General features: G+C 44.2%; 1 protein-coding gene and 1 pseudogene across 1 annotated transcript; one reads left to right on the top strand and one right to left on the bottom strand.

Moving 5' to 3' along the window:
- Positions 1–1,498: 1,498 nt before the first annotated feature.
- On the bottom strand, positions 1,499–6,624 carry LOC118858248 (patr class I histocompatibility antigen, A-2 alpha chain-like). Its single transcript, XM_036768733.1, has 9 exons — positions 6,472–6,624; positions 5,463–5,946; positions 4,980–5,249; positions 4,441–4,719; positions 3,810–4,085; positions 3,535–3,642; positions 3,057–3,089; positions 2,838–2,882; positions 1,499–2,638 (listed from the first exon to the last, which is right to left on the bottom strand). Exons 2-9 carry the CDS (start codon positions 5,524–5,526, stop codon positions 2,634–2,636), a joined length of 1,080 nt encoding a protein of 359 aa, XP_036624628.1. The 5' UTR covers positions 5,527–5,946; positions 6,472–6,624; the 3' UTR covers positions 1,499–2,633.
- A 9,830-nt stretch (positions 6,625–16,454) lies between these two features.
- On the top strand, positions 16,455–20,685 carry LOC118858010 (annotated as a pseudogene).
- The last annotated feature ends 862 nt before the right edge of the window (positions 20,686–21,547 follow it).

The raw sequence follows: 21,547 nt of genomic DNA on the forward strand, positions 1-21,547 counted from the left end.
AAACATAGGGCCCAGAAACAGCCCAAAATGTGGACAAGAGGCTGTAGACAGAGTGTTGGACTTGAAATGAAGACCTGAGTTCAAATCATACCTTTTACTACACTCATACAGACACATACTCTCTATGTGATCCTCAGCAAGTTACTTAACCTCTTGTTACCTCAGTATCCTCATCTGTAAAAAGGGACTGATAATAATAACACCTACCTCACAGGTTTGCTGTCAGGATACAATGAGATAACATTATAAAGTACCTTGTAAATCTTAAAGCATAAACCATAAAGCATGAATTATTATTAAAATTATTATGGATATTATTGTCATCATCATCATCGTCATGCCCCAAATACCGAATCCTGTGCTGTAGTGGTCTATGCATGGAGGACACTGAAACCCTGAAGGTTCCTGGGCTAAGGGGCAAAGCCAAAACACACATACACCACACTCAAACACACAAGAACATGAAAGCATAATTGGTATTGATGGTAGGACTATAAGTTAAAAACCTGGGAGAGTGGAAGGAGGACTAGCTCTGGAGTGAGAGGATCTGGATTCTAAACCTACCTGACACTTACTACCTGCACAAAATTATCCTCACTGGGCCTCAGTTTCCTTGACCATAAAATGCTAGTAGTTAGAATTTATATAGCACTCTTTGTTTGCAAAGCACTGACATACATTATTTCATTTGATCCTCACAACAACCCTGTGAAGTAGGTGTTTTACAGGTGATGAAACTGGGGTCAAGAGGGGTTAAGGCATTTGCCCAGGGTCATACAGGTAGTAAGACTTTGAGCTGACATTTCTACTCAAGTTTCTCCCAAAGCCAAGTCTACTATGCCACTTGCCTGTCTCAATGAAATAGAAGGGTCTGACTATACAGCCTTTGAAGTTCTAGCTGTAGATCTATTATCACTCAAAACTTTTGTGCAGCATGTCCAACTGTTCATGCGCCCATTTGGAGTTCTCTTGGCAAAGATACTGGAGTGGTTTGCCATTCCCTTCTCCAGTGCATTTTATAGATGAGGAAAGTAAGGCAAACAGCTCTAAGTGACTTGCTCTAGGTCATACAGCTGGTAAATATCTGAGGCCAGATGTGAACTCATGAAGATGAGTCTTCCTGACTCTAGGTCCAGCACTCTGTCCACTCTGCCACTTTAGTATTTATGATCTTATCAGACTGTCATGGCATGGTTACAGTGACCTAGGATCTTTCTGAATTCCTGTAAACTGCCAGTTATACCACATATACACACTAACAGAACAAATTACCTAAATAAAAAGGAACATTCGAGTAGTTACTATATGCAAGCTGTTTTCCCTTGTATCCCCTACTTCCTTAATCCACCACCATCCGCAATCACAGACTCAGCACAGTCAACAATACAATTCGTTAAAGTCTTCAAGTCTTTAATTTCTTTTCCTTTTTGTATTGCAATAATGTGTCATACATCATCCTGATGCAATTTAAGGGGCTCAGGGACCTCTCAAGGACTGAAGCATAGGAGAAGGTCATCTGGAATAAATTCACAGACTCTAGCATTCCTTAAGTCAAGGTGGCAAAAGTTTATTTTAATTCCAATATGGCAAGCGGAGCTCCTAAGGAACTTGAAACTTAAACTTAACAGGAATGATGTTAAAGCTTATGTAGGAAAAGTAATGGATTATCTGGCAGATATACGAATTAGGTGATAATATAACATAGGCATCATTCACTACTGGAAACCAGAAGGAAATCCTAATGGGTGGATTTTATATCTGTTACATATGTAGCAAGATAGCTTTGAGAGTTGACATCTATAGCTTGATTGTATATGACAACTGTGAAAATCAATACATGATAGTTCTGCTGGTACAAGATAGTCCTATTCATACAAGGGAAATTCTTCAAAGGTCAGTTTGTTCTTGTAATGGGGAAAGGTACTTTGTCTCACTGGGATCCACTCATAAGTAATTGGTAGGCATAGTGTTCTTGGACTGGAAAGAAAACTGTCAGGGATAGTGTTTTGAGGGTAGGAAGAAATATGATCTTGTAATTGGGGTCCAAACACAAGCATGCATGCACCTCACGAATCTAATTTAAGTGGGGGGGTATGGAACTGAGGCATCAAGAAAAATTATTCACAATGTATTTCCTTTCATTAAGCAAATATGAAAAAAAAGATCAGTAAGCATAAAGAATAAGTGGGTCAAAGAACAAATCATAGAAACCATCAATAATTTAATTAAAGAGCATGACAACAATGAGACAACACGCCAACATTTATGGGATGCAACCAAAGCAGTGTTTAGGGGAAAAGTTATTTCTCTAAAGAAAAAGATCAGACGTCTGTTTAACAACCAGGGAGAAATGAAAAGTCTAAAACCTCTCTGCTCCCCACCCCCTCTAATTTTCTCCCTGCAAATTCTGGCAGAACAAAGAGAAAGCAGGTGGATGAGGAGAAGGCACAAAATAATGGGGTGAGGGCACCAATGCTGTCTACCATAAGGTTTGGCTGGTAGGTATATGGGCTTCATCACAGAGGCCAGTCAAGGGAGGACACAGTAACGGAACTGAGAAAGGAAATGGAGAAATAGGTGCCTCTATGTGGTGTGTTTGTTTGTTTCCCTCTGTTCCACATAAGGCAGTTCCCTTAGGCTGAAAAAAAGGAAACAAATTAAGAAAAGATATGGAAAAAAAGTCAAATCTAGCATCAAGCCTCTCAGTATTTTGAACAGCCTGTCTCACCACCCCTCCAAAAATCAGAGACTCCCTTAACCCCAACCACCACCATACTCATCTTCATTGCATTTGCCCCCTTTACCCCAGCCCCTCTCTTGAATCACCAGACTCTCACCTTTTGCTGTAAGAGAGACATCTGGTGTCTGGGCACTATCACTGCCTGGAGAAACAGGACAGAGATAACCTAATCAGGAATATATTGCTCAGAACAGGAGAATGGGAAAGGGCAGGGAGAGGTGAAGAGAGAGGAGAGACTCTGGGTTCCGATTTCCATGTCCCAAGGTTTAAATGAAGCAACCCCTCTCATCTATCCCCATGTTGACCCTTTACTTACTTGCAGTTGTAGTATAGCTCCCTCTTTTTCTATCTAGAAGGAAAATAGTAATAACAATTCAGTGAGAAAGTTCAGAAGAAGCAAGTACCCTTGAGGTTCAATTGGTTGGCCATTTACCCCTAGAACAAAGTTCTGTGACTATGACTCTTCGATTAGCACAGAGTCATAATCCAATTGGAAGAGAATACAGATTTTTAAGCTTGGTCCCTCCCCGCCCCCCTCCAAGAACTCAATTCTTTTGATCTAAATTTCTAGATCTATTTGTGGTCTGAGTCTGAATCACCCTGCTCGCTGACCCTATTGTATCCGAAGTGGACTATCTGTTAAAAAGGTGTTCTTTTATTAGCCCCATGGGGGTCTTATTCTTAGTCTTCATGTGAAAAATAGGAGACTTGTTGAGTGGGACAGAAACAGGATGAGACTACTCAGAATCCCCACCATACCTGCTGTTTACTGAGCCGCCTTCTCCTTTCCCTACCTGAAGCATTTTTCCTCCAGATCACAACTCCTGCAATGACTGCAGCCAGGAGGAGGAGGAGAGCAGTGATGACTGCAGCAGAAAGCCCTGCGGCAGAGGACTGCGGCTCTAAAAGGAAAACGCAAAGTGAGAAACCCTGCCCCCTCTCTGGGCTCAGTTCGCTCTCTCCAAACACTGTCCCACTCTCCCCTACTCAAGAATAGCTCCAGATCCTTCTGTCGCTGGGAGTGGGGAGGCGAGGAGAGCTCCCCCAAGTCCCACCTCACTGCCCTCACCCCATTTCCGGAAGAGCGGCTCAGGTAGTCCCTCATGCTGAACTCGGCAGGTATATTTCTGTTCGCTTCCAGAGAGGATCTCCACAGCTGCCCACTTCTGGAAGGTCCCATCTCCCGCAGGTCTGGTCTCAATGAGTTCCGTCTCCTGGAGCTGTTCTTCTCCATCCCTCAGCCAAATCAGGGAGATCTCCGCAGGGTAAAAGCCCTGGGCCCGGCACCGCAGGGTCACTTCCCCGTCAGAATTTGTGTGTCGGGTCACTTGTACGGAGGGCGGATCTGTGGGGCCAAAGTCAGAGGCATGGTCAGGCTGGCCTTTCGCTCGTTGTCTGAGAGGTTGATCTTCCAGGTAGACAAGAATAGACTAGACACAGGGAGAGGGCTCATAGTCCAGGCCTGGACAAATTTTGGCCCTCGCCCTTACGTCTTGGAAGACCGGACCCTAAGACTGCGACTGCAGGGGAGGAAGAGAAGAGGTAGAGACCCCACCCCACCCCACCCCCATTCAGGGAGAGGGAAACTGAGCCCACTTCCGTCCACAGCACACTCAGACTGGGACCATGGCCTCAGGGTGAGGAAGCCCAATAGAACACCTAGGGAGGGGGTGCGGCAGAGGGGGAAGGTAAGAAGGTACCTGTCCTAAGCAGTGTCTCCTCTCCGTTCTGCAGGTATCTTTGAAGCCAGTACACGCACTCCTCCTGCATATAGCCCTTCCAATATTTCGCAACGCTTGGATCCGCTTCCCATTTACGCTTATTGTTCAGGGCCCCTGCATTCCCAGCGATCCAATGCAGCGTCTCGGTATCCAGCGCCAGGTAGTCCTGTCCGTCGTAGGCGTATTGCACGAAGCCGCGGCTGAAGCTCCCATTGGAGAACACCTCGCAACCTGACAGTCTCTGGTATGTGTGAACCCCTGAGAACCCCAAGAAGATTCAGCATGGGCCACAGGGCGGCGTCGCATCAGGATCACACTGTGTCTGGACCCGAAAGACCATTCCTACAGGGTCAGATATCTTGCTCCTCTCGCGCTGAGGCCACACCCTCTCCTCTCCACGTTTCGGCTCCCTCCCAAGCCCCACCCCCTACCCTACTCCCACCTCCCAGCCAGACTGTGTGTGAAGGCAGTAGCTGTGCTGACTCGACAAGTAATACAGGGTCACTCTGGCCACTCACCTCCTTCGCTGTGGTTGTAGTACCCAGACACTTTCTGCAGGCACATTCGATAACGCTGCGTGGCTTCCCTGGAGATCCGCGTCTCCCTCTCCCAGTAATCGGGGATCTCCCGCTCGATCCACGGGGTCCTGGGCTCCGGGCTCTGGCTCTCGCGGTCGCTGTCGAAGCTCAAAACCTGTTGATCGTCCACGTAGGTCACAGCGATGAACCTTGGTTTTTCTTGCCCGGGTTGAGACATGGCGGCGTAGAAATACTTCAGGGAGTGAGAGCCTGAGTCGGAAACATCGGAAAACTTGGCAGTGGCTTAGGGTGGGGACTAGGTCGTGAGAGTATCAACGCACCCCGCCCCAGCCCCCCTTCCCCCAGTCCCAGTCCATTCTGTCTTCAGTGTTTGCGGCAAAGGCAGAGGTGCCGCGGAGCAAACCTGCCCGGCCCTCTGGACATTTGTCCCTAGGTAGATGTTTAATCTGAAGCTACACTTACCAGCCCAAGTTTCTGGAAGGACCAGGACACCCAACAAAAGTAGAGACCGCACATACATTTCCATGGTCAATGGTAAAACATTGAGACCAACTCACATTACATAAAAGGAGAGCCTTAATTCTAATTGGCGGCAGAGTCTTTGTCACCCAATGGCAAATGAAAATAGAAAAGTGTCATTCGTTGATGGTCAGAATAAAGGCAGGTTGTGGGAAGAAAACTGAAACAGATTCTGAGGGAGTCCCCAGCATTAAGATCAGTCATCCTTCTCTGGTATCCACTGACTACACCCAACTTCCTTCCAACACCCTCCACACACAGCTCCTGTGCTCTGAGCTTGAAAGAATTAGCCCCTCAGTTCATCAAACCTTTTCCCATGTCTTCTCCTTCTTCGATGGTCTTCCTCACTCTTTTCCTCTTCAGCTTGTCTCTCTATGAATGACAGCTATTCTCAGTATTGCAATAATCCAAAACAATTCTGCAGGACCTAAGATGAAAAATGTTATATATCTCCGGAGAAAGAACAGATGGAAGCTGAATGCAGATGGAAGCACACACTTTCTTTACTTCCCGTATTTTACTTTTTATTCGTTTTCTTTCACAACATGACTAACATGGAAATGTTTTGCATGTTTGCCGATGTATAATCTATATCAAATTACTTGCTTTCTCAATGAGAGGGGGAGGAAAAGTAGGGAGGGAGAGAATTTGGAACTCAAAAAATTTAAAAACAAATGTTTAAAATTGCTTTTACATGTAATGGGGGTGATAAACAATCTCTTTTTTTTCTCAACTGCTAAATGGGGATAATTGCAGGACCTACCTCAAAGGGTTGTTGTGAGGATCAAATGAAATAATGTTTGTAAAGTGGTCAGCACAGTGCCTACCACATAGTAGGGGCTATATAAATGCTTATTCTCTTCCCTTCCCTATTAATCCCAAGCAATTGTCCTATCTTTTCTTTAATTATTCTCTACAGTTTGTTTCTTTGTTTGTTTGTTGTTTTCCTCACCTGCATCTGCCTGTAGACAATGTCCAGAGGGCTGGGATGGGTTTGCTCATTGGCATCTCAGCCTTTGCCATTCATACTGAGGACAGACTTGACTGGGACAGGGTACACTGATACTGAAAAATCAAGACAAATCTCTAGTTGTCCAAACTTCCAGTGCCATTGACCCTGTGAAAGAAGAGGATGAAGTATCCTGAATCCTTATCTTTCTCATTTTCCTTTTTGATTCTTTCACTTTTTATTTATTTCTTTGCTTATTTGTTTGTTTGCTGTTGTTTTTGCCAGTCTCTTGCAAGTAATAGTTCTACTCCACTCTCTCTTGATCTGGCAATGTCTAGAGTAACATGTTCAGCTTGGAGAGTTTTAGGAACCACCCTGAACTTTCTGGAGTATATCTAGAACAGAGAAATCCGGTGATGAGAGGACTAGAGGACAAGCTAAAAAGAATCAATAGAAGGAATTAGGACTGTTTAATGTGAAGTGGAGGCATAATAGGGATGTGGTAGGTGTTTTCAAGTGTTTGAAAGGCTCCCTTTTGGAAGCAGAACTAGATCTATGTTCAAGAGGACACAACTAGAAACGCTGAGTGAAAGCTGTAGAAGGAGCAATTTCTTCTTGATGTAGGTAGGGGAAAGCTTCCTAACAATTAGAGCTCTCCAAAAATAAGTTTTCTCTGGAGACAGTGGATTATCCCTCTTTGAAAGTCTTCAAGCTGAGATCAAATCATCACTTGAAGCCATTGTAGAAGGGATTATAGCCCAGATACAGGTTGGACTAGTTGTAATCTAAGATTCCTTCCAGGTCTTAGAGTCTGTGACTCTGAATTAACAGCTCTAGCCATTTGCAGACGTACTTTCAGATGAAAACATGATTTATTCTGCCCACTCATTCCAATAAGAGAGGAGTGGAGAAAGAGGGGTGGAAGCTGTCCTAGTACACAGATACACACACAGACATGCACACACATGCACATACATATATCCTATGTAATAACAGTCATAAGACTAAGAAAGAAGGTGGTATTCAATGGCTTTAAGTAAAGGAACCAGAGGAATGCAGGGAGCCAAGCTAATTCATTGTTATCCCTGGGACCTCTAAAAACCTAGGACTGGCACTACTAGAAAGAAAAAAAGTAATAAACTGAGTCCAAAAAGTGCTTGGAGGGAAATAATCAAAGTCTTTCTATCTGGGAAAAAAAATGCTTGGAGAATACAGTCATTCTGGAAGGCAATTGGGAAGTATACTTCAAAAGTCACTAACTGTGAGTACTTTTTTTTTTTAACCCAGAGCCACCAATACTTGGTTTATACCCCTAAAGAGATCAAATAAAGAAGAAAAGGAACATATGGACAAAAAATATTTAAAACAACTCTTTTTGTAACTAAAAAAAGGCCCTAGAAAGTAAATTATTTATGTAATTTTAAAAAGAGCTCTTATAAATATATAACAACCAAAAATGACTCCAGAGGATTGACAGTGAAGGAGCTTGCCTCCTGCCAGAGAGGTATCAGATACAAGATGAAGAATCAGACATACATTTTGGTGCATGGCCAATGTGAAAATTTGTTTTGCCTGACTGGCTATTTGTTCAATTTCCTTCCCTTCCCTTCCTTCCTTTCCCTTCTCTTTTGTTTCCTTCCCTTCCCTTTCCTTTTTTCAATTTGGGTGGAGAGGCATAGGAAGGAAAGAAAAAAAAATGCTTGTTAATTTTGTATGGGGTGGATAATTGTGAAGACTTCACAGGGTATGTCTAATGGAAAGGTTTTGGGATCTGGCCTTGTAATTTTGGGAAGGCATGCCCTTCTCTCTCTCTCTCTCTCTCTCTCTCTCTCTCTCTCTCTCTCTCTCACTCTCTTCTCTCTCTCTCTCTCTCTCTCTCTCTCTCTCTCCCTCCCTCCCTCCTCCCTCCCTCTCTCTCTCTCTCTCTCCTCTCTCTCTCTCTCCTCTCTCTCTCTCTCTCTCTCTCGTTAGAAGATAATGAACTTCCTGTGAGCTATTTGTTCTCTGCTCTGGGAAGGGTCTCTCCTTCCCCCATCCCATTTCTCCTCCTAGACTTTCAGCCGCCACCTTGGCAGTTGAGTTCTGATAAGGAAAAACATGAACGAACTGGATCAATCTTGGTCCTTTGTGTAGTTTTCTCGCCTAGATTGTAAGCCCGCCTCTCAGCCAATGGTGAGAAGGGATAGAGGTGGGTGGGAATCTTTTTCATTAAGAGTATAAATTAAGGCAGGTTCCCTTTTACCTTGCCTCCTCCCTTATGGAGGTGTGCCCAAGTCTTGCAAGGTTTGTATAATAAATTTACTTTGTTTCTCTTAAAGATGTCTCTCCTATTATTTAAAAATTCTGTCCCATACAATTTGAACATAAAACAAAATTTTTTTATCTGATAAACAAAAAAACTAATAAAAAAGAAGAAAAGGAGCTGAAAACATCTGGCTGAGGGAAAAAAAGACAGGCAGAGTGAGTGAATCAACTCCCCAAGGGAAAAAAAACCATAGAAATCATAACACGTTCATCCCCTAATTTTAAAAAAAGCTTCAGAAATTGTGTTGCCTGGAAGACAAAGTTGAATTCAATTCAATAAGTGTATATTGATCACCTCTTCTGTCCTGGGCACCGTATATCAAGGAAAGGGCATTTCAGGGAGATGAACATGACACTAAGCCCAAGATGCCAGAGAGGCACCCTCAGAGGATCATTGAATATTAGAATCTGTATCAACCCTTCTCATTTCACTGAAGAGGAAACTGAGGTCCGGAGATATTAAATGACTATCTCAGGGTCACACAGATAGTAAGTGGCAGAGTCCTAAGGGAGATGCATGATTTCCTTACCTCACCCCCCTGCCAAGTCACTGACCTTCCAAGGGAGAAGAGGCACATGAAGAAAATGGCAGTGACAAAGGTATCAGAGTCAAAGCCCTGGCCCAGGATGTCAATCACATGACCACTGTAGTGGGGGATGAACATCTCACCTGGGGTGGAGGCAAGAGCTGGGTGGGTTGCGGGCAACATCAGGACCCCTTTCTATGTCCACTGAAATTCATGCTCTCCCCCACCCCCACTCCCACCTTTCCCATTTACCTATGACTGCAACAGTCAAGAAGATGAAAGCCGCAACAAGGAAGGGCAAGTCAGGCCAGGACAGCCTCAGCAGCCTCCACATCATGACTTTGTTTTTCTGGCTTTGCTCCTTCTCCTGTACTAAGAGAAAGGGTTCTTCCGGGTTCAGCACCTCCCACACAGCCCAGCCCAGTCCCACTTCTCCATAAGCCAGCAGCATCCAGGTGCATGGGGCTGAGGCTAGGAGCACAGGTGGGGTATTCAAAGCCCCTGGAACCAGGGTCCTCAGGGACAGAAACAGGGGTGTGCTCAGGCACAAGGTAGGCAGTAATTCCCCAACCTTCCCAAGCTCCCCCAATAAACTAAGAACTCCCCACAGCACCCCCACCCAAAAGGCCCCCTCCAGCCAAAGCCCAGAGAGCCTTAGCAGGAATAGGGAGCATTCGATTTCCTGCAACACCCACAGCAAAGTCAGGACAGTCAGGAGGATGGCCATCCAGGGCTTCAGGGCAGGGAGCTGCATGTTGGTGCCTGTGAAAGAGGGAAGGATTATGAGAGGCAGTACTTCCAACCAAGTCCCACATTCACCCTGTCTCTTGTCACCTCCCTCCCTACTAGAGGCTCTCCCACCCAGCCCTGCCCTGCCACCCACCTTGCTCAGCAGGTTGCCAGGCATAGCTAGATTGATTAGCTCATAGGAGTTAGAGCTGTTAGGGGCCATAGGACCCATTTAGTCCAACACTTCCTTCCACACGTTAGGAGACAGGCTCAGAGAAATCAAGCGACAAGTCCAGGATCAGACAGGTAGTAAGTGTCAGGGCAGGGGTTCAGATGTGACACCCTCTCCCCTTTCGATTCATAGATCTTTCCATTTCGCCACACTGCCTTTTCCTTAAGCCCCAGGAGTCAGAGCTGTTTCACATGTGCTCTCACCTTCACTCTCATAGAGACAAGCAAAGAGGCAGAGAAATCCCCTAATATTTGGTGATGATGGAGGGTATGGGGAGGAGCTAAAGGAAATGAGGGGCAGGACCCTCTTTTTAGAAAACCTCCAAATGCCACCCCTTCTCTGGTTCCATCCTCATCTCCTCACCCAGGAGTTGCTCTTCTTTGCCCCCAGAGTCTGTGACTGTCCAGCTCAGGAGGGGTTTGGTGGTGATCAGAAGGGATCAAGACTCAAGCCCCAGGGGTTTCTGCCTGGTTCCCCAACAGGGACTTGCCTATCAGCATCAACAAAGTTTAAGGGGCAGCTGGGAAGATGGTTGCTTCTAGCTCCAAAGATCTGAGCTGTAGCTCTGCTGGGCTCCTTCTCCAATTCTAGACACCCTGCCTATCCTTCCCCTTCCGCAGAACCCTCAGCACCCTAGAAAGACTCCCGATGGTTTAAATTTAGCTCTACTGCTTCTGATCCCCACAGGTCACAGGTCCCTGTACTGAGTTCTTTCTCTCTCTTACTTTCTCTCTCTCTCTCTCTCTCTCTCTCTCTCTCTCTCTCTCTCTCTCTTTTGGTGTTGAATTTTCTTTACAGGGGCACTGGAAATCCCTATGCCAATGGCCCCCAAATTTTGTAATTGAAACTATTCGTTTCTTGGCCTCCTGCCCTCTATGTCACCCCCACAAGGGAGTTGTGTGACATAGATTGTAAGGTATTAAATTTAAAGCTAAGTAAAAGGAATTGGGCTTGGAGAATGTGTGGGGTATGAGACCCTTACCAAAACACCAATAATATAAATATTCATAAAATAAAGAGGAATCTTGAGGAAGAACAGAAAGTATTGATTCAGTTCTCCAGAGAAAGGGGCATCACCTCCCCTAGGATGGACCAGTAGAAGGAGGCAAATTACAAAATGCAAGACACCAATATATATACTAATGCGAGAAAACTCCTGCCCACCACTATCCCTCCTCTCCATTGGCTGGGAGGTGGGCTTACGATCTAGGCATGAAAATCTAGACAAAGAACCAGGAAATCAGGCACAGCCAATCACAACTAGCTGCTGATGTGGTAGTAATGTGGCTAAAGTAAAGGAGAGGAATGGGGTGGGGGGGCCTTCGAGGAGCAGGGAACAAACAACTGTGTGTAGTTCATTATATCCTTATTTGGGAAAAAACCTTGTGCTAGCACCGAGAGAGAGAGAAGGGAGGAGGGCATTTATTGCCCCAAGCCCTGAATTCCTAAAAGTTAGGTAATCAAATTCCTATAGGGTTAAATTTCAAGTTCATTCTATCCTCCTATATCCTACTTATTTTATCAATAGGAAAAGAAAATAATTCCTACATTCTCCCTCTGTGAAGTCTTCGTGAGAATATCTCCCACTCAGAGAATTATGTAAATCAAGACTAGGGTTATTTCAGTCAAGCCCAGAGACCTAAACAAAGGTTCACTGCCATCACCAACTCAACCTACACGACTAAACTCCTTCAAAATTTGTTCAACGTGTTTTTAAGTGTTGAATATCTAGTACTAGTAGATCACTTGGATGCATTCCCCACCCCAAAACGCAGCAGCTAGGAGGCATAGTGCATAGAGTAGAGGACCTGGAATCAGGAAGACTCATCTCCTGGAGTTGAAATCTGGCCTCAGACACTTAGTACTCGTTGTGTGGCTGTGGGCAAGTCACTTAACCCTGTTTATCTCAGTTTCCTCAACTGTAAAATGAGCTGAAAAAGGAAATAGCAAACCACTCTGGTATCTTTGCCAAGAAAACACCAAATAGGGTCATGAAGAGTCAAAAGTCCCTGAACAACTCCTTATTTTCTTTAATGAAATTATCTATAGTTTCAATGATTTCTTTTTTGACCCACAAGTTCTTCTGAAATAATTTAATCTCCAAATAATTTTTAATAGGAAAAAAAACCTGGGAATTAAAACAGTGTATGTCTGTTAGGGGAACGACTAACATGGTATGTGAATGGGATTTTTATTGTGCCATAAAAATGATAAAATAGACATTTTCAGAAGAAACTGGGAACACCTTTGAAATGATGCAAAGAAAAGTGAGCATAAATAGGAGAATTATTTTTAAAAATTTAAATAGTATTTTATTTTCCCCCAGTTACATATCAAGAAATTTTTTTAGAATTCCTTTATGGGGGCAGAGCCAAGACGGCGGCAGGAAAGCAGGGACTTGCTTAAGCTCCCCTCCCAAATTCCTCCAAACACCTGTAAAAATGGCTCTGAACAAATTCTAGAGCAGCAAGACCCCACGAAATAGCAGAGGGAAACAGACCTCCAGCCCAGGAGGGCCTGGATGGTCACCAGGAAGGGTCTATTGCACAATGCTGAGAGCAGAGGGCAGCCCAGCATGGGCTGCACTGGGACAGACCAGACCCAGAATCGGCTAGCCAGAACAGGCCTTGGGGCCATGAAACAGTGGGCTGTGGCAGTTACCAGACTTCTCAACCCACAAACACCAAAGAGCAGGTTAGTGGAAAACTGTAACATCGAGTTCAGAGCAGTCCAGCCTCCAGCTCTGTGGGTGGAGGATGTCATGCAGTGGTGGTGGTAGCAGGAAGCTCCTGAGGCTACCTCCAGAGCACCAGCATCAGAGGCTTCCCAATCCCTGGTTCACAGGGTGGGAAGAATCTAGCAGCATATCAGAGCAAGAGTGCAAGGAGTGCTTTGTGGGCACAAAGGTAGATTCTCTTGATGTGCCCTGCTTGGATTTAAATTGCGGTCCTGGTTGGTGGTTCTTGGGGGAGGAGGAGCGCTGCTGTGACAGAGCCTGGGGTGAAGTGGAGTAGAAGTAGCTCTGAAAACAGCACTGGTTGGACCCTAAAGCTTGGGACAAAGTACTCTTCACTCTACAAGCAGTCATATCCTGACAAAAAGCTCAAGGTTCAAGTAGTTGACTGGGAACATGAACAGGCAGCAAAAACAAACTCAGACTCAAACTTAAACTCTAGACTCCTTTTTTTTGGTGACAAAGAAGATCAAATTATATAGCCAGAAGAAGTCAACAAAGTCAAAGAGCCTACATCAAAAGCCACCAAAAAAGATATGAATTGGTCTCAGGCCATGGAAGAGCTCAAAAAGCATTTGGAAAAGCAAGTAAGAGAAGTAGAGGAAAAATTGGGAAGAGAAATGAGAGTGATGCAAGAAAACCATGAAAAACAAGTCAACGACTTACTAAAGGAGACCCAAAAAAATACTGAAGAAAATAACAGCTTAAAGAACAGACTAACCCAAATGTCAAAAGAGCTCCAAAAAGCCAATGAGGAGAAAAATGCCTTGAAAGGCAGAATTAGCCAAATGGAAAAGGAGGTCCAAAATACCACTGAAGAAAATACCACCTTAAAAATGAGATTGGAGCAAGTGGAAGCTAGTGACTTGATGAGAAACCAAGATGTTATAAAACAGAACCAAAGGAATGAAAACATGAAAGACAATGTGAAATATCTCATTGGAAAAGCCATTGACCTGGAGAATAGATCCAGGAAAGAGAATATAAAAATTATTGGCCTACCTGAAAGCCATGATCAAAAAAAGAGCCTAGACATCATCTTTCAAGAAATTGTCAAGGAGAACTTCCCTGATATTCTACAGCCAGAGGGTAAAATAGAAATCGAAAGAATCCACTGATCGCCTCTTGAAAAGGATCTCCAAAAGAAAACTCCTAGGAATATTGTAGTGAAATCCCAGAGTTCCCAGGTCAAGGAGAAAGTACTGCCCGCAGCCAGAAAGAAACAATTTGAATATTGTGGAACACAATCAGAATAATACAAGATCTAGCAGCTTCTACCTTAAGGGATCAAAGGGCTTGGAATGTGATATTCCAGAGGTCAAAGGAGCTAGGGTTAAAACCAAGAATCTCCTACCCAGCAAAACTGAGCATAATGCTTCAAGGCAAAATATGGATTTTCAATAAAATAGAGGACTTTCAAGCTTTCTCAGTGAAAAGACCAGAGCTGAACAGAAAATCTGACCTTCAAATACAAGAATCAAGAGAAGCATGAAAAGGTAAACAAGGAGAATTCATATGGGACTTACTAAAGTTGAACTGTTATGTTTACATTCCTACATGGAAAGATGATGTGTGTAATTCAACAGACCTTTCTCAGTATTAGGGGAGTTGAAGGGAATATAGACAGAGGGCACAGGATGAGTTGAATATGAAGGAATGATATCTTAAAAAGTGAAATAAATTTAAGTGGTGAGAGAGGAATATATTGAGAGAGGGAGAAAGGGAGAGATAGAATGGGGTAAATTATCTCACATAAATGTGGCAAGAAAAAGCAGTTCTATTTGAAGGGAAGAGGGGGCAGATGAGGGTGAATGAGCAAATCTTACTCTCATCAGATTCAACTTGAGGAGCGAATACCATACACATTCAATTGGGCATCTTACCCCACAGGAAAGTAAAGGGAAGGAGATAAAAAAAAGGTGGGATGATAGAAGAGAGAGCAGATAGGGGGAGGAGGTAATCAAAAACAAACACATTGGAAAAGGGACAGTGTCAAGGGAGAAAACTGAATAAAGGGGGACAGGATAGGATGGAAGGAAATATAGTTAGCCTTTCACCTGAGCATTGTGGAAGTGCTTTGCATAATGATCCATGAATTGCTTGCCTTCTTAGGGAGGGTAGGTGGGAAGGGAATAGGGGAAAGATTTTGGAACTCAAAGTTTCAAAAGCAGATGCTTAAAAAAATTAATTTATTTTTGCATGCTGCTGGGAAACAAGATGTATAGGGAATGGGTCATAGAAATCTATCCTGCCCTAGAAGAAAGTAAGGGGAAAGGGGGTGGAGGGGGTGAAAGAGGGGAGGACTGACAAGGGAACAAGGCAATCAGAATATATGCCATCTTGGAATGGGGGTAGGGTAGAAATGGGGATAAAATTTGTAACTCAAAATCCTGTGGAAATCAATGTTGAAAATTAAAATATTAAATAAAATATATACAGAAAACTGCAAAAAAAACCCATACCTGAAAAAAGGAATTAATTTTTACAAGATTTTGAGTTCCAAATTTTTCTCCCTCCCCTCTTCTGAAAATGGTAGGCAGTTTGATATAGTTTATACATGTGCTATCATGTCAAAGGAAATAAAACCATGAGAAAGAATAAAATAAGTGAAAAAATGCTTTGTTCTGCATGCAGTCTATCAACTCATTATTTCCAAGTTGCATGTAAAAATAATTTTTAACATTTGTTTTTAAAACATTGAGTTCTCTCCTGTCTTCCCTCCCCACCCATCCTCACTGCAAAGGCAAGCAATATAGGTTATACATGTGTCCTTATGTGAAACACTTCCATAATAGCCATGTCGTTAAAGACTAACTTTATTTCCCTTCATCCTATTTTGGAGCAAACCGGGGGACCAAAGCCAGTCATTCACTGGGCGCTGTCTGGCGTCCTGAGTCGAGCTTCTCTGCGTCTCTGCCCTTTAGCTAACGGTCTGGGTTCAGGGAGTGCTAGTGTCGGTGTCCTGAGAAGGCGCCTGTACACAGATAAGAGTAGTGGAAGGGGCGGGCCCGGCCAGAGTCTCAGCCCACTTCAATCCGGGAAATGTGCCGTGCTGCTCAGTACCAGAAAGGAAGGCCTTTTCCAGGAAAAGAAATAGTAAGCTATAGAGGTTTCTAGAATCCGCCCGGCCAAGTTGGCCCCACCCAGGGGCTCTGCAGCTTGAAATAAATAGGGAAAGGAAGCAGCCTTGAAAATCCCCTAGCCCCACCTTTCCAACCACAATGTCAACCCCAGTTTCTTGGCTCAGTTCTCGGCTCAGAAGAACCACTCCCTCCAACTGGCCCTCCCACTGGCTGTAGCATCACCAGTCTCCGAGCAGATCAGCCCTAAACAGGTTAGGAGCTGGACTGGACCGCAGCCAGATACTACAGACGCGCCCCCTGGAGGGGAGCGGAGCAAGGAGGGCCGGGGCTGGCGCTCTATCCTTGGTCACAAAGCAGTGCGGGGGAGGAGAGGTGCAATGCACGGTGCTGAACTGATGAGGGAGAGCTCTCTTTTTGAGGATCTTCCCGGGGTCGAAGAAGTCCTTACCGGAGTAAGAGACTCTAGGGAGAGCAAAGTAAGATGTAGAGGAGGCACGGCTTTGGAAACCCGGCGGCAGGGACTGAGCCGGAGAATACACGTAGAAGGAACCCTTCACCACCCTTCCAAAGTCAGCCCACGATAGGAAGAAAAGTCTTACTTTGGGAGAGGCAGTCTAGGGATGTGGAGAGCGGATAAACTCTAAAGACTACCAGAGAGAGGCCGAAGTGGGGAGTCCAGACACCGCGGCAGAGTCCAGGGGAGGAGAAGCGATTTCCAAGCCCTTTTGCTTTCGCTTCTCTGGGGAAACTTGGCGGGACTAGGTGGGTGGAGATCTGGGGGAAGAGAGAAAGACTCCAGGAAAGAGCCCCATGGTCACGTGGACCATGGGAGCTGGATGAGTGAAAACTTGGAGTGATGGAAAAGAATTTTTAAAGAACGATTAATTTATCACATATACTGCTTTCAGTAGTACCCATGGGGGAGAGGCATATGGTGGGGCGGATACCTTTGATCTGGTGGTATCCCAGGTAAGCTTCATCCTTGGTTCAGGTGCGACCATGCTAATCACATCACACAAGCCTACTCCTGGAATCAGCCCATAAGCTGATTGCCTAAGGAAGATGGGGAGGAGGAAATACAGTGGCAGCAAGCAGACAACTGATCTGCATTACTGCCACTATTCAAGGATTGAAGTGAGCGCAGCTCTGTATCACCAAGGACCAAGAAATGTGGGGCGGCCTCATCACTCCTCGTGATCGATTCTAATTCAGTAGACATTTAATCAGCACCTGTACAGACCCTGGCCCACCGGGTGAAGTAATGAACAAAGTCAAACATGGTCACTGCCTTTATGGAGCTTGCAGTCTAATGGGGTAACACTATACAGCATCTACATAGAAACTACAGTTCTGAGGAGGGGAATGAGGTGATCCCGCAAAAATAATTTTGGAGGGAATGACATTCATTGAGTTGCTCAAGTAAACTGGGGAGGATTTAAATGGAGGGAGAGAGAAGGCATTACAGATATAGGGAAGGACATGAACAAAGGCACTGAGGTAAGAAAATGCAGGACATAGGATCAGAAGGGACTTTAGAGAGGAATCCTTTATTTATAGTTGGGGAGACTGAGGATCAAAGAGTTGAAATGATTAGCCCTAGATCCCACGACTATGTAGTAGCAGGTCTGGGACTGGACTCAGGTCCTCTGAATCATGATGGACAATGGGTAAATGTGTGGGTAAAGAACAAAGTGCTTAAGGTATGAGGTAAGGCTAGGAAGGTAAATTATAGCCATCTTGTGGATAGTGAGTGGTCTGGTTTAAGTAAGTCACCATAAGTCATTAGGACAGTCTTCTGGAATACAGAGGTAATGATTTTTACTTCAGGCAGCAAAGATAATAATATTGGATATTTACAAACCAGTCAAGCATAAGTATATAATGTTCTAAGTACATTCAGACCATAGACTCCAGCTTTTTTGGAACTCGAGATTTCTCCTCTGGCTACAAGAGAATTCCATTTCCTCCTTATCAAACTCAGCTTAACTATATCTCTTCAGTTTAAAAAATATGGTCCTCATGGCTAAGCTTCTAAATAGCCAATCCTCACTTCACCATGCTGAGAACTTACCATGAGAATCATCCAAATTTATTGGGGGGAGCCAAGTAGCAATTCCCATTTAACAAATTCATGGTCACCCCCTTAGCTAGTACTGTACCGCAGGTAGAGAGAAAACATAACACATTCTGACTTTGTACACTGGAGGTCTATTCAGTATAGTAATAACCAGGCCTGTAAGGGTACCCACAACCTTCCCTCCCCAAAAAGGTAACAGGTGGCCCTTGGATTTCCCCAATATTCTTTTCCCCATGTTAGGGAAGGATGTCACTTGGGAGAATCTAAGACTCAGGCATCAAGGTCCTGGTTGGGGGAAAGAGTCTGATTCTTAACCAGGTTGAGATACCTGCTCCCTGCCATATAAAGGAGTTGGGCATAATAGGAGGAACAGTATATTGGAAATCAGACCTCTTGGTTCCACTTCTAGCTTTGCCACAAACCAAACTTGTAAGAAATTTGGGGTGTCTGATTCCTATATCCTGTCTGTTTTCTCTTATCCATACAATGAGGGGGAAATTGCAAAAGTCTCTTTCAGTTTCAACACCCTAAAAGTCTACATTTCTCTAGACAACTATAATGGTAGTAGAGTTTGATGGTGGTGTTGTGATGAGTTCTGATTCCCAAGTTTCTGCAGGGTAAGTATCAGGGGAAGATCAGGTATTAGGGGGCTCTCCCCAAACAGGCATGTTACCTATCCCAGGCATAAGATGCTTTGTGGAATTAGTTTTGGAAGAGATGGGGGTCAACATAAATAACAAAGCAGGGGCTGGTATAATAAGAAGTTGGAAACAGAATATGGAAGGAAATTAAGGTATACTTAAGTGAAACAGAGATACTGAGGTGGGGGATATCTTTGCAAAGAATGAGAACTCTAGGATAATTGATAAGTACAACTAGTCTCTTCCTTAATAACCTTAATAGCCTCCCCCATATCATCTCTTTCCTCCACCACTCAGAGCAGGTATAGCGATCTAAGTGTTTAACAAGCTGGCCCCTCTGCACAAATGAATCTATTGTGCACTGTCTGGTTCAGCGGCTGATGCCCAGGCCATAGCTGATATGGCCACCTACCAGCTGAAGCTTCATGGGTATGACTTAGGAATGGTCTTGGGATTTTTTATTTTGTTCTTCAAATACTCCCTACCCAAACTACTAGGGCTTGATATCTCCCTCTTCATGACATTCCCCATAGGGAGAGTGTGGTGGGTGGGTGAGTGACACGGTGGGGAGGATGTAAGACCTCTTTAGACACAATGAGAAGGACTCTGGCACCCATCAGATGAAATTGTAGTTTTGTTGGGGTGCAGGCAGGGAAGCAAATAAGAAAGCGGGGGTAGGGAAAAATCAGAAGCATAGTGAAATTGGAGTTGGGAGTTTTACAGGTATAGGTTTTTATGCTTGATTTATGAGGATTTGGGAGAGGGGCAAGCATGTGGTACTTCAGACAACAATGGCTGTCAATCTCCTTAGGATGAAGTTATAAGGAACCCCCCACCCTTGTTCTGTCTGCTGCAAACATGGTGAGGAATATCACTGATAAATACTGGGAAGAGCTTTCAGCCCATTTGATGGTGGCTGGCTGGGATCCATAGCAGGGAGCCCAGGTGAGACCCTCCCAAAAGGATCACTACCCTTATAATTAGCCTCAGGAATCACAAGTCAACCTATCAATGAGGGCCAGAGTTACTGTTGCTGGAGGTTAATGTGTGATTTCCGTGTGAGGCCTGAAGTGGGGAATCTAAGGCCAATCTGGGGAATGAGCCTGTCTCCTATGGGGCTCCAAAAGTTGAGAACTGCAGTCAGGAAAACAAGAGTTCAAATCCTGCCTCAGACACTTACTAGCTGTGTGACCCTGGGCAAGTTACTTAACCTATTTTTGCCTCAGTTTCCTCATCTGTTAAATGAGGATAATAATACCACCTCCTTCCCCAGGTTGTTGTGACGATCAAGTAAGATAACAATTGTAAAGTGCTCAGCCCAGCACCTGGCACATGTTACATGCTGTATAAACGTTAGTCATCATCATCATCATCATCATCGTCATCATCATCATCGTCATCATCATCGTCATCATCATCATCATCATCTTACTTTTTGATTACCTTATCCCAGGTGTACGGGACCTTGCCAGGGATGCTGACTCGACAGCCTTTTGCTATAGGGGGCTTTGGGAGCACCTACATTTGTGGCTATGTGGATGCCGCCTATGATAGTTTGCTACTAATGGTAACTATCCCTTGGGGGAAGGAAAGGGGGGAAATCAGGACTAGAACAGTGGTCCTTGTAAGGGAGCAACAAAGAAAGGGGGGATAAACCCCCCAAAGGGATGGATACCTGGGCTCTGAGAATAGCCTGGAGAGACAGACAAGAGAGTCTTGAACCAGGATAAACCTGCCTCTTCCCCTGCCTGTTCAAATCTCTCTATAGTTATTGCTCTGGCCATGGGCAGGAATGGCTCCAGTGAAGGGGTCATCTATTTGCTCACCCTCACAGCTGCTGGCACCAAACAGGAAATCATCCTGGGAAAGGAGCTACTTCCAATTCGATGATGAATGAGGCATCTTTACATCTTCACTCCAACACTGTTCTGTAAGAAACTTTTTGTATTCAGAGTCTGCTGTAGTCATTGGGAGCAATTCAGAGGATTTTGAAAGAGGAGAAGACAATATGGTATAGAGGCAAAAAATCTGGGCTGAGACTCAAAAGAGCGTAGCTCTAATCCTTACAATCCCATAACTTTGCTGTATGACTTTAGGCAAGCTACTTCCTTTCTCTGGGACTCAATTTCCTCATTTATCATCTGAAGGAGTTGGTTTATATGATCTCTAAGGTCTATAGGATCTCTCAGATTTATTCCTCCTTAACAGTCTATGAATCTGTTAGTAGTCAGGTAGATGAAGGTGGCACCTCTGTCTGTCTATCTGTCTATCTGTCTATCTATCTATCTATCTATCTATCATATATAGAGATAGCTCTGATAGGTTTCAAGTCTAATAGTGCTTGGGAAGAGACAAGATAAATATGAATTACAATGAATTAAATGTGGCTTCAAACTTTTTTGTTTCTAAAATAACCACCAAACATTATCTGTGGAAAAGATATTAGAGATTAACTTAATATTCCAATCCTCAGTCTTTAGCCCAGTGACTGGCACAGAGTAGACACTTAACAAATATTTATTGACTATTGATGATTCTGCAGTGAAACAGAGGTACAAAAAGGGGCAGCAACTTGTCCAAAATTATATAGATGGTATTATCAACCTCATATTGTAATGTAGAATATATGAGAGTCAGGGGAGGAGCCAAGATGGCACTGCGAAAGCAGGGACTTAAAAGAGCTCTCTCATAAATTCTGTCAGATACCTCTAAAAAAGTGAATCTGAGCAGATTTGAGAGTTAGAAGCCACTA

The sequence above is a fragment of the Trichosurus vulpecula genome, chromosome 7 (genome assembly GCF_011100635.1).
Source record: "Trichosurus vulpecula isolate mTriVul1 chromosome 7, mTriVul1.pri, whole genome shotgun sequence".
Lineage (NCBI taxonomy): Eukaryota > Metazoa > Chordata > Mammalia > Diprotodontia > Phalangeridae > Trichosurus > Trichosurus vulpecula.